This window comes from Paroedura picta, chromosome 13 (genome assembly GCF_049243985.1).
Source record: "Paroedura picta isolate Pp20150507F chromosome 13, Ppicta_v3.0, whole genome shotgun sequence".
In the NCBI taxonomy this organism is placed as follows: Eukaryota; Metazoa; Chordata; class Lepidosauria; order Squamata; family Gekkonidae; genus Paroedura; species Paroedura picta.
The window spans coordinates 1,206,436-1,218,814 of record NC_135381.1 but is presented as its reverse complement, the minus strand read 5'-3'; the positions used below and the strand labels follow the sequence as shown (position 1 = coordinate 1,218,814).

The following is a 12,379-nucleotide window of genomic DNA, read 5'->3' as shown; positions in this document are numbered from 1 at the left end:
ATGAACTAATTATCACTCTTGGGTTCCAAGGAAAGGAGGGCTTTTCACAGCCCCAACGACCTTATTTCTTCAGTGCCAGCTGGGTCCTCAGCCTCAAGGATTCCACTCCAAGACATCTGCTGTGTTTCTAAGACAAGCACTATAATCAGTTCTCCAAAGAAACTGCCACAGACAAGACCCTATCACAACTCCAGTTCCACTGGGCATGTGGCTTCAAAGCAAACTATCTCTCTGCAGTTCTGGCAGCTGTAAGTCTGACTGAGTTCCACACCATCCCCAATGACTGCGTTTCTGGGTCTTTGAGTTATCAATTCAGGCCAGCTACGGAGAGGCTGACTGCTGAGCTAAGATGATAACCCTTATTCTCTGGGTTGTCTGTGGGATACCATATTTAGCTAGTGCTTTTTTACCACCCTTCCTCTGAGGGAAATATGCATTGGTCTCCCCTCTGCTATTTTGCCCTGAGTGACTGGCACAAGGCCACCAGCAAGCTTGGTGGTACAGAGATGTGAGGATTTGAACCTTCCTCCCCGTACAACAGACACCCTGTGAGGGAGGTGGGGCTGAGAGAGCTCTAAGAGAACTGTGACTGGCTCAAGGTGACCACTAAACAGCCCTCTGATGCTGCATGTTTTGCCCTACTTATATCAGGGGGGATTTATAGTTGTGTTTCTGTGGCAAGAGTCAACCCTACTGGTCACCAGGCTGCTTGACAAGAACCGTGTGGGCAGCACTGGAGTGCAGCAGGCACCACCCTGTTCAGAGGAAGCCTCCAGCTGGGCCGCAAAAGACAGATTCAGAGCCCTCCACGGTGCACATTGGCTGCAAGGGCGGGGATGAGCAAGGACGGCCAGCAAGCTTCGCTCCAAATGCTCACAGCAGGCATTGTTTGGCCCGGGAGGCGTAGGCCGGGTTCCCAGCCCAAGAATTCCAAGCAGCCTTTCCAAAGACTGGAGACCATTCACAGTACCAAATCCACCGGCTCCTTCGGGACAGGGAGAGGAAATCCACCAGGGAGCCCACAAGGGCAGATTTCCCAGCACGAGCACAGCGCCAGTGAGGATGCGTACCACTGCAGGCTGCTCAGCTGACCTGGGACTTGCTTCATCACCACTTGCGCCTTTCTGCCAGGAACTTGGCCACGAGACGAGTTGCAGGAGGATTCCCACTGGGGACCGATGCCATTTCCCAGATCTCTTTTGGAGGGACTTGAGTTCAGTGTCTGGAGCCCCATCGTGCACTGGGTTAAGCGCACACACAAGGGAATTATTTTCAAGGGAGCTATCGAGTCCCACAGCTCACAACTGGCAGGGACTCCTAATAACAGCATAGCTAAAGTATGCAACCCCTCCTCGGAACTAATGTCCTAATTATTGTTAGCATTTCTAACATTCCTGCTGAAAAAAATGGCATCATTTGCTTGGCACCAGCTGCCTAAACAGCGCTGTGAGTTGGCCTTCACTCTCCCTTCCTTGAATTGTTCAGTCCCCAGTTCCTCCTGCTAGTAACTGATCCCCTGAGGATCCTGGGCTGAGAGCAGAGGAGATGCTAGAGCCCTTGGGGGCCTGGGACAGCCAGACAGCTTCTTCCGTGATCTCCAGCAGCCAGGAGGCAGCGGCAGGCCTGTAGCCACAAGGGCAGAAAAAGGGGCTGGGCCCCATCAATCATTGGTCATGCCCCTCCAATCGGCCACTGGGGCTGGTGTGGAATCTGTCAAAAGTCTTTCCAGTATAAACTCTCTGTATGAAAAATTAGCAGTTAGCAGGGCTGAAGAGTCCCCACTTAGAAAGGGAAAAAAAGCCTGTGGGGTGTATGTGTGTCTGTAAAATCATGCTGAAGTAAAACAGGAAAAATAAAAAATGATGGCTAATGATGACCCATGTATGCATTTGCTCCTCCCCAATAAAACTTTCCTGGCTATGGGCCTGGCGGGGAGCTACCTTAATACCCTGAAGCATTACCAGATTCCACCTGCCACTGTTCTGCAGTTTCATGCGAGGAAGCCAATTCTGCCTTCCTTGCATCTATCCCGAGGCTTACTGGAGAACCTCTTCAAGGTGGCCCGGGGTTTGGAGACCTCAGCACAATAGCAAACCCAAGACAAGGGCAGGGAAATAGGATACGAGGAAGTCAAGACAGGGGTTTTTGCATTTTTGCGAACTGATAGTTAGTCCTTCAAACTGTTTGGTGCTCGTCAGATTTCTCAGCAGCGCTCAGATCCTGCCAGGCACACACAGATTCCAGCTGCTAGAGAGGGGAAAAGGAAGAGAGCTGAAGACAGCCCCTGATTCGGAGAAAGTACAAAATCAAAGGCATCCAGGGCACCAGACTAATTTGTGGCCCAAGCCAATGAGAAGCAGCTGCCTGAAGAGACTTCTTCGCCATCGGCCCCTTGGAAGCATCTCTATTTCTCTCTCTTCCCAAAAGGCAACAGAGGACTCCAAAACACATCTATACACTGGTCAAAATAGCTCAGACACCATTACAGGGAGACAAAGGAACAGGGACTCAAGGGCCTCCTCCAGAGGGCTGCTGGGAGCCTCTTGGGCTTCGGCCTGGCAGGGGCTACAAACATTCATTGCCTTGCAGCTGAAGTCAGCAGAAGAGGTGGAGGCAGAAGCTGCTGACTCCATCAGATGTTTAAAAACAGGATGCTGAATCACATCCTGGCAAGGCCATGGCATCCTGGCTTCAGCGTGTTTCCAGCAGCCAGGAGGAGGCCCCTGTAGGCGTGGCTTGGGAAATGGACCCGACTTGTGAAAAACACTGGAACAGCACAGAACCAGCGAGGAGGGCAAGGAACAACACAGCCTGGACCGAACAAATCACGGAAGTGGTACGATCCTCCATCTCGTCTGCAGCCTCCCCTAGAGTCTCATGGAAGTGGGGCAGACTTATACTGCTCCCATTCCCCTTGTTCTGGCAATTCTGCAGAACATTTGTGGCTGCAGAGATAGGAATGCAGGTGAAAGGCCAACCGGTTATGATCCTGTCTAGCTCTTAACCAAGCCCTCTGCCCCGGGCTCTGGATTCCAAAGGCTGGGGAAAAACACCCTTTGTTGTATTTACGAAGAAAGTGGCTTTGTTTTTGTTTTCACCCAAACGTTACCTGCAGCTAATTCAAAAGGCTCCAACAAAACATTTGTGTACATTTCAGTGCCGACCAGCAACCCGGATGCACATCTGCGGCTGTGAGCACCAGACACCTCCTTAAAAAATCAAGGACTTTCATTCTGCACTAAGTTTCTGCCGTTTGTCTGCCAAACAACAGGTGGGGGGAAATCTGGTGCTGAGGGAGCTGATCACCTTTGGGATTGGATCTTGTTTTAACCCAACACCTGTCTGTAACACCTATCTGTTGTGTAACTAAACTGGCCAGGTGGACTTAATGCACCTGAGGAACCAAGCTCTGATCCATGAGATCTTTTGCTGGAATCTATTTTGCAAGTGTTCCTGGTAGCCTTGGACTTTAGTCCTCTCAGCCAAGCAAGAGGACCTCTGCTTTGAGGATGCTGGCTAAGCAAATACAGGCAGGGAGCACTGGGGAGGGGGGGGGGAGCCTATAATCACTCAACAGCACAGAGGGGGGAAAAGAGAATTTACATGCCAGCACACTGTCGAGCCTGCAAATGGCAAATCTGTATCTTGTCTGGGTGGTTTTGTTTTAAATGACATGAGATGAGATGACCACATTAAGATTGGGACCCAGATTATTCTGATCTCTCCTTTCCTGTGTGGAAGACCAGATACACTGCAACTGTTTGTGTACTGCATTCCAGATACTCTGCTCATGTTTCCCAAGAGCAGCTTCTAGCCAGCTAGAAGCAGCCCCGTATTGCCTATAGCAGCCCAGCTGGCCACCTCTGAGCGAGGGCACTCCGAAGAGTCACAAAAAGTACGGCAAAACTCTCTCACAATGAAGCCACACAGCTAAGGCCTGCCATTCCTCAGACAAGTTTGAGCAAGGCTGCCCCCCAATGGGCCAAAGCCTTAATACAGGAATCCTCAGACAGAGACCTCTTGAGCCTTTCTTCATTCAGACAGACAGACAGACAGAGAGAAAGATTTGCCAGTAGCTGCAATAATCTGGAGGCAAAATTTCCCACTTGCCAGAAGTGACTGGTGACCTACGGCTAGGAATTGCTGTAAGCACGATTGCTTAGGAAAATCTGAATTGCAGAAAGACCTGCTTGTATAAGTAATCTTTTTCCCTTAGAAAAAAATCCACACATGGACAGCGGGATCTTCTTTAATGTAGACGCAACTGAACTTGCTGCTTCTGGCACATGCGCTTCTAGCTGCACATGCTGCAGCTTCTCCTTCCCTCTGGGTTGTTTTTAAGCCTCGTGTGAATCACACTGGTTTGCTCTGCTGTGCATCTTCTTGCCTTCTGGCTGTGTCTGCCGCAGGACCGGCTATGCAGGGGCCAGGCGTTCATCGCACTCTCCAGCGGCCGCTGCCACCAAGCCCGTGCAGGAAGCCTGCCCACAGAATGCTCCAGCAAGGTGTGTCCAAGTTGCAGCGGGCTGGCCTCATCGCTGGTGCATTTTCTGTCTGCATGTGGTGCCCCACACACCCCTCAACTGTGTCTCCCTTCCTGCGAATGCATGAAGCTGCCTTGCCCCTAGCAGGGCATCTGATCCACCTGCCCCGGGATTCTCTGCTCGGTCAGCGGCTGTCCAGGTGTTCAGGCCAAGGATCTTTCCTGGCACCTGCAATTCGTGAGCCTGGAACTGGAGCTGCTGGCATGGGCTGAGTTCAGCAGCTCTGTGAGAAAGTCTAAGGTCACCCAGCTGTCTGCATGTGGAGGAGCAGGGAATCAAACCCGGTTCTCCAGATCAGAGGACGCCGCTCTTTAACCACCACACCATGCAGATGATACTGCCGAGTCCTGCATGGCTGAATTTTTTTAATGTACCTGGCCTTGTGTTTAAAACTGAGTATCAGATGTACCCAGGTTTGGGTAGAGAATTGGCAATAACAGAGCGTAACACATACAATGAAGGATTTAGCCACACTCATCCTAGTACCAGTCCCACCCCCCGGACAGCTGGCCAACTCTCCGTTTTTCATGCAGAATCTAAGCCGTATAAGGCAAGGGATAAACATTGGGAGGGGGAAACTGTCAGAAAACATTTAGCGCAAATACATAAATAGCTTGTACTTACCTCAGGTTCAGTTTTCGTTCTTCATCGCTGCCAACCTCCAGCTAATGGGAGAAGAAGAAGAAAAAGCAGCATTAAGCATGTGAGGTTCTCACTCTGGAAATGCCAAAATACCACCTGTGTTCCAAAAGAAAGTTTTACTGTGATTTTCTTCCAATGTCCACAATAAAAAGGAATGTGAAATCATATATACACCCATATTTGTTGTGTATCCCATCCGTCCTAAGAAGAATGCAGGGGGATGCATACCCGTGTCCCACTGGAGACTGACAAATACCTTGCGAAGTCAGGTAAGCTGAGAGTAACAGGCTGTGGCCAAGGTTGGGGTGGAAACCCAAGCCAGCCACTAATTACCACCACAGTCTGCACCGTGTGCACACTGCCAAATGGCAAAAGAGCTACTACTTGGCATGCAAAGGTTATTTAAATCCCGGGTTTATGATACATGACCAAGTGGCTTTTGCCAGGCTGGCTGGGAGGGTGGCTGCCTGCGTGTCAACATGCCTCCCCCAGTGACCTTTGTCTAGAGCTCTTCTTTCCATCCCCTCCTGGCCCCTTATTCACACCTCTCTCTCTCTCTCCTCCTTGGGGTCAGGGATCTAATTGTCCCCTGCGGGGCAGACATCCCGAATCCGGCTGGAGCGGAGAATCATGACGCCTCATCTAGCTGAACAGCATCCGTGGACCTGCTGCTTGCTATTTTCTTCATGAAGATTCGTCACTGCCAAACAAACCCCACAACGATTTCCTTGGCACATGACCTCTGTGTCATACAGGCTTGGAAGCAGACTAAGGGTGAGTCAAACAGGGCTGGGAAGAAGCTCCAGTGACGCTGGCTTCCCTCTCCCCTGCCCTGCCCTGCCCCGGCTGGCAAATATTTTGGCCTGCCAGTCATCCGTGTTATGCCCAGGCAGCAGTCTGGAGGCAGACAGAGCACATGATGATGTTTGGGCAGCCACTGCATGCTCTTCCACTTGGGATCACACAAAGTTCTACACAAACACAACAGAACAACTGCCTCGCTGAGCCCAAGTGAGGCCCTCTCTAGAATACGATGCCCCTGGGGCCCAGGAGAAGTGCATGAGAGAAATGGGCTTCTCAAGGCAGGCCTTCCAGAGCCAGTGGCACCAAGATCACCTGCCCCCTGCCAGAGGGGGTATCCTCATGGATCTTGTGCTCAAGCCGGGCTTTTCAAGAGACTGCCCCTGATTTCCTCCGGTCTTTCCCAGATCTCCTGCTGCGTTTTGTTTTTTTCTGAAAGAATACTGTTCAAGTGGGTTTGTATGTCTCGTGTGTTTTAACCTTCATTGCTCTCACACCAGCGCCACTGGACTGCTGCCATCCCCCTGAACGGCCACATCACAGGTAACGGAGAACCAATATGGGGCAGTGATTGGAGTGCTGGGCGAGGATCTGGGAGGCCCAGCGTTGAATCCCTGCTCTGCTGAGAAGCTCAGTGGGGGACCTTGGGCCAGTCACACACTCCCCCCAAACTACCTCACAGGGTTGCTGTGGGGACAAAACCACAACACAGAAGCATCACCCTTGGATGCAGCCAAAATAGCAGGCTGGCTAATTCTACGACCTGAGCCACAGAGGGAAAAATCTCCCCTGCAAAGAATCACTAATCCAAAAAAAGGAAGATTTGGGCGGGGGGGGGGGGGGAGCAGCTGGATTCTAAATACATCCTATGAAAGCAGGATATTGGAGTCCAGGTTTAAATGGCCTTGTAAATGATTCCAGCATTAAGGAGCATTTTAATGTCTATATTGGTCAAACAGGCAGCAGTTGCCTCAGAAAAGGACGAACAACGCACTTTGGCCAAGACTTTGCTCTAACTTCTGTGCCATTCCAACATCCTGATGACGAGCAGGATGCCTGCACAAGAAGGCTGCACAATCCCCCCATGTCCTTCAAGTGCAGCACCTCATGGATGAACAGCAACCGTTCACCCCTGTGGCACCAGAGCATTTCTACTGAGCTTCCTCAGAAGAAAAGCTTATTCTGATTTTGCAAGTGGTGAGTCCTGGCTTCTTCTCTTTTATGAGGTCTTGATGGTGTTAATCACTAATTAGCCCATACCAAAGAACAAAGTTTGAGCCCCATGGCACTTTTACGATCAACCAAGTTTTATTGTGGGTATAAGTTTCTGTGTGCAGCATACAAAAGCCTCTACCCAGAAGAATACTTGGTTGGCCTTCACGCCCCCCCATGCCCCCGACTCAATCTCTGTTCTGTTGTTTCCGACCAACTGAATTTAACCCACTAAAGCTTGAGTTGATTAGTAGGGTATTTTAATGTGCACTGCTGACAGTTAATGTGTATTATTATCAGCTATATTTAGGATCTGGTACATTACTGTAAAAAAAGAAGAAAACACTGAAGATTGTTTTTCCAGAGAGGCAACTTTTCGCCTTTACTCTCTCAGTCATGCCAGATGCATTTATTATGTGTTTCCTTATTTATTTTTCAGATGTCTATGCTGCCCCTCCTTCAGTCTTTCAGAAAGGTTTGATAAAACGGTGGTTTAATTTTCGTCTGTGAATTGACTACAAAGCAAGAAAGGTGACTAGTCAACTAGGTACTTTTTAAAAGAATGCTGACTGTTGCGGCTCTCCCCTGATCAAAGCAAAAGGTCAGCAGAAATAATTTTACTTTTGAAATCCAAGTCACTGCTGGGGTCGAAAGTGAGGCAGACACAAACTGCACCAAGAGGGGCCCTGCAAAGGAGGGGGGACACCACGGTGGGATGTGATGCTGGAGCCCCATCCAATCCAAGCTGGAGCAGAACACAATAGTCAGAGGCAGGGAGAGACGTGTGCGAATCAGGCACAGCGTGCGTCTCCACTGGCACTCCTCCCGGTTTAATCCCTATGATTTCAGTCAGGATTAATCCCAATTTACGAGCATGCACGGGGGATCGATCGCAATGAGGTCATTTCTCTCCGTCAGCAACACAACGATCCAAACCAGATCTATGTGTACCACAAGAAACATTCCCGTTTTAAAAACCTCTCTCAATGGTAGCAGATCCAGCTAGGAGGCAAATCTTTTTTCCACACAGAAGAGGAGAAGAAACCCCAAAGAAGGTGAAGAAACCGGTGCAGAAAGAAACAGCCTGATCTGATGCGTTGGATGGCCGGCCAAGAAGGCAGCACAGAAGCCACCAGGAACGCGGGCGGCAGGGAGAGCATCACAAGTGTGGACTGGGCAGAACTGGAGTTTGAACCTCCAGAGCCAGGTAAGGCTTAAGAATGTCCTGCAGGGTGCAGGCAGGAAAATACCGGGCACAGGAGACAAAAAGGCCAAGGCCAGTGGTGCTATTTATATACTCAGTTAAATATCCAGAAATCCCCTAAGCATTTTGCCAATAGGCCACATCGGCGGAAACTGTTCACCTTTCAATAGTTCTTCAAGAAGGAGAATAGGATCAGTAGGTGGAACATGTAATGGATTTTTTGGATATTACACTGAGTAATAAAAATCTAGCTTTTAATCTGATTTTGCAGCATCAGCCTTGACCTGTTTTCATCTCCTAAAGGGCACCGATACAGGCCCCAGAGAAGGCCATCAAGGGTCACAGGAGGGAAAAGTGAGGCAGCAAGGCACAGAGTCCCCCACATATTATCAGGACCACCAAGTGCATGTGGAGGGAAGGACCCGTATGGGCAAAGAGGCACCAGGCATCCCAGGCCCAGCAGGCCCGACTGCAACATGACACAGGTTGGGGGAGAAGGAGGCACCTGTGGGCCTTGGCCCTGGCACCGCATTGCCCCCATGCAAAGCAGCCCCACAGCACCCACAGCATGTGCACCCAGGTGCCAGCCTGCTCCTGAGGCCACGCCAGGGCCAAGGGCCCACAGGAAAGAGGTGTCACCCCAGCCACGGCCAGGATGACATCAGCCTGCGGTCATCAGATGGGAATTGGAGCCACTTTTGGAGCCCCAGCCCATTTTGACAGAGTTCTCCTCCTGTGATGTTTCTGGCGGGGTGGGGGTGCTCTCCCTGCACTGCAGCCCCTGGCACCTCTGCCCACTGTCTCCGGCGGTGTCCCGTGCCACACGTGCACTGATTTCAGTGGGGCCTGGGCAGGAATCCAATCACAGGGGTGGCCAGAGAGTGACAGCTTGGAGGCGGATGCCAGGGCTGGAAGCAGGCGGGGAGGCCGTGGGACCCTGGGCCGGGCTTCTGGCCCGAGGAACCAGCGGCTGAAAGTGACCCTGTCCCAGCCACAAGCAGAGGGGCCTGGCCATGGTGGTGTGCTGGGGGGGGGGGGGAGGGGGAGCTTCTTGGAACCCTACCGAGCTTGCAGGGAATCTGCGGAGCAGGCCAAAAGTGGCCAGGGGAGGGGGGCATGGGGTGGAAGAAAAGGGCCTGGGGCAGAGGAGGGGTCGCCGCCTGGCGCCAGCAGTGAGGCAAGGAAGCGCTGCGGGCTGCTGGAGGGGAGGCGGGGAAAGGGGCGCAGCTGGGCCGGGTGGGGGTGGGGGGCTTTGGCCAGGGCAGCTGCGGGCGGCCCGCATCCAGCCCCCTCCCGGGCGCGCCTCCCTGTCCAGGGGCAGCCCACCTGGCGGGCCTCCCGCCCGGGAGCCAGGCGCAGGCAGCGTCCGAGGGAGGGGGGGCGGGTGGGGGTCTCACCTCGCTGTTGCTGGCCGAGGAGGAGGCGGCGCTGGGGGTGGGCGAGCGCTGCAGGGTGACCAGCGCCATGGCCGCGCCGGACGACGAGGAGGAGGAGGAGGAGGCGGCGGCTGGGGCGGCTGGGGCCGGGCGGCTCCTCCGGGAGGGCGGGCGGGCAGGCGGCCTGCCTGCCTGCCTGCTGCTTCTCTCTCCGCCGTCCGCCGCTGCCTCCGCCTCCTCGCCCGCCTGCGCAGCCTCCGCCGGCCCGGCCCGCCCTCTCCCCCCGCCCGCTGGAGAGACGGAGCTCCCGCCCCTTGCGCCTCGGGGTGCCGGCCTCCCGGTGGGGCCTGGAAGGGAAAGGGAGCCTTCGGAGGACCGGACTCCAGGGACTGCGCCCTCCCCAGGCTCCAACCCCACATCTCCAGGAGTCCCCCAGCCTGGAGCTGGCAACCCGACCCGCTGCTCCGGAAAAAGAATGGGCAGCGCTCCGCCCCCCCCCCCCGGGGAAGAGCCCTTTCACAGCCAGGGGGGCGCCTGGAGCTCAGGGGGGCAAGACCCCTCAGCAGGACAGCCCTCGGCCTCCCCTTGGCGCTCAGTGCCCGGCTGCGGAGGAGTTCAGTATCAGCGGGGCGGTGTAAGAGGCAACGCCGAACTGAGACACCCACAAGCGAAGCACCCAAGATCTTGGTCACTTGCAGCTTTCAACGGCCTGGATCCAGCCCCGCTCCAGCCCTGCCCGGGACCTCACGCTGGGTCCTCAGCAGATCTGCAAGCAACCCTTGGGTCTCCCGAGCGAGGGAGTCCCAGCACTGGGGGGGGGGGGGGAGTGGCCTGGGGGCTCTTGGCCACGGCTTTGGTGGAGACACAGAGAAGAGGACTGTGGCCTCCTCCCTCCGCCCCGGCCACCTAGAGCAGGCTTGGCCTTGGCTAGTATTTGGATGGGAGACCTCCAGGGATTGGGGAGGCAGTTCCTCCAAGGAACACGCGGGAGGGTCACAACGCAGAGGCAGGCCACGGCAAGGCAGGCCGAACGCCCCTTGGATCTCCCGGCCGCATCACACGCGCATGCCCTACGATAAATGCATAAACCAATTGCAAGAGCCGCAAATATGATGCTAGCAATGGGGCCTATTGAAACAGCTCTGGTGTCAATTTAGATAACAGTTATAGGTACAGTCCACCAGAAATAGTCCCTGCCTGGGGGAGAGCAGGAATCCCATAGATTTGTACCAAAGTAGGTCCTCGTGGATTATGCCTTGGGTTGTGGGGGGATATTATTATTACTAATTTATTCAGTTTATTACCCACTGCCATCCAACAGGTTGCCTCGCAGTGGGTTAAAGCATGAAATGAATCCCCACAAGATAAAACATTAAACTATTTAAAAAATCAAACGAAGCCTGGTTCTCCATGGCAGTTTTCAACAGGATGGGGGGTGGGGTGGCCCTTGCCTCTCTTGCTGAGGGGATAGGCACCCATTGTGGCAGAAGGGCTGGAGACGAGGGTGAAAGGGCCACGGTGAGCAGTCCACGCCCACAGAAGCCAGTCAGATCCCCTCAGACACCAGAAGCTGTCTTACTATTTATATATGTTTGTAGTATTTATTTGCTGCCTTTCTTCCTTATGGAGCTGAAGGCAGCTGAGAGTGGTAACAAAATACACTTTATAGATTACAGGAAAACCAAAATAGGGAGCAGCTTCCTTGGAGAGTGGAGCTTCCTGGCCAGAGGCCAGTTCTCCTCCCCTGGCGGAAGACGGCTGTTGCTCCACCTTCTTGCCCGCAGCGGCCCCTCGCTGGGGGACTTCGACCCGTCTTCCTGGGACAAGGTTTGCGTGGACTTTCAGGCAAGGACACTTTGGAACCGTCTCCTGCTGAGCAGCAGGGGTGAGAGCAGAGTCAGAAAGCCTTCCTGGACGTGGGGCAGAACGAGGGTAACCTTTATTTGCTGGCTTACTTTTGGCATGGGCATTCGGCGTGGGGGGACTGGTGCGGTTTGTGTTCCTTGTGTGTGGGAGGCAGAAGGGAACTGAAAAACACCAAAGTCCTGCGGAGTTGCTGTTTGCAGGGCAAATCGGTGAACGCAGACGCTTCAAGGTTTAGCTCTCGGGGTTGAAAGAATCCTGACTGCACGGAAAGCCCTTCTGAACTTTTAATTCAGAGCCTCCCCGGGGGACCTCTCTCGTCTTCACAAGCTGGGGCTGGATTTGGCCAAGGTGCTCTGTCTCTCCCCACCGCCTCCATGTGGCCTCCTGTTCAGAGGCCCCCATCTACGTGCACTTCTATTCCTCAGGCCATTTTCCTTCTCCTCCCAGAGATTCTCTGGCCAGCTCCAAGCCCCCTGCCTTGGTCTCCCCCCACTGGAGCCAGCCCTTCCCCACTGAGAAACCAGCTCATTTGCCAGCCTGCGCAGGGAGGCCATCTGGGCATTCAGTCCACAAAACAGGCCCGGCGGATCCAGCCCAATGGCAGTTACTTCAGAGCCGCCTGCCTGTCCCAACAGTGGCCCTGTCCTCCTCCTTGTGGTGTGCGAGACAAGACAGCAACCTCAGGGCCAGCGTGAGCTCAGGGCTTTCAGAAACCGCTTTTGCTAAAAGCTAGC

At 53.7% G+C, this 12,379-nt stretch overlaps 2 protein-coding genes across 5 annotated transcripts in view; one reads left to right on the top strand and one right to left on the bottom strand.

The window, feature by feature from the left end:
• SSH1 (slingshot protein phosphatase 1) overlaps positions 1-10,007 on the bottom strand; it is a 28,514-nt gene extending 18,507 nt beyond the window's left edge. Inside the window, exons 1-2 of the mRNA XM_077309105.1 lie at positions 9,801-10,007; positions 5,169-5,209 (exon numbers count right to left, since the gene is read on the bottom strand). Of these exons, the coding sequence (XP_077165220.1) occupies positions 5,169-5,209; positions 9,801-9,869 (110 nt within the window). The 5' untranslated portion in view covers positions 9,870-10,007. The remainder of the gene's footprint in view (positions 1-5,168; positions 5,210-9,800) is intronic.
• The window catches only part of DAO (D-amino acid oxidase), a 52,926-nt gene that overhangs the window by 31,408 nt on the left and 9,139 nt on the right, over positions 1-12,379 (top strand). Inside the window, exons 3-8 of one of the 4 annotated variants that reach the window (XM_077309120.1) lie at positions 5,761-5,960; positions 6,488-6,530; positions 6,947-7,184; positions 7,639-7,800; positions 8,230-8,406; positions 11,449-11,711. In XM_077309120.1, the coding sequence (XP_077165235.1) occupies positions 8,292-8,406; positions 11,449-11,711 (378 nt within the window). In that variant the 5' untranslated portion in view covers positions 5,761-5,960; positions 6,488-6,530; positions 6,947-7,184; positions 7,639-7,800; positions 8,230-8,291. Of the gene's footprint in view, positions 1-5,760; positions 5,961-6,487; positions 6,531-6,946; positions 7,185-7,638; positions 7,801-8,229; positions 8,407-10,637; positions 11,712-12,379 lie in introns of those variants that run through there. The other 3 variants (XM_077309119.1, XM_077309118.1, XM_077309121.1) reach the window with 3 other exon arrangements.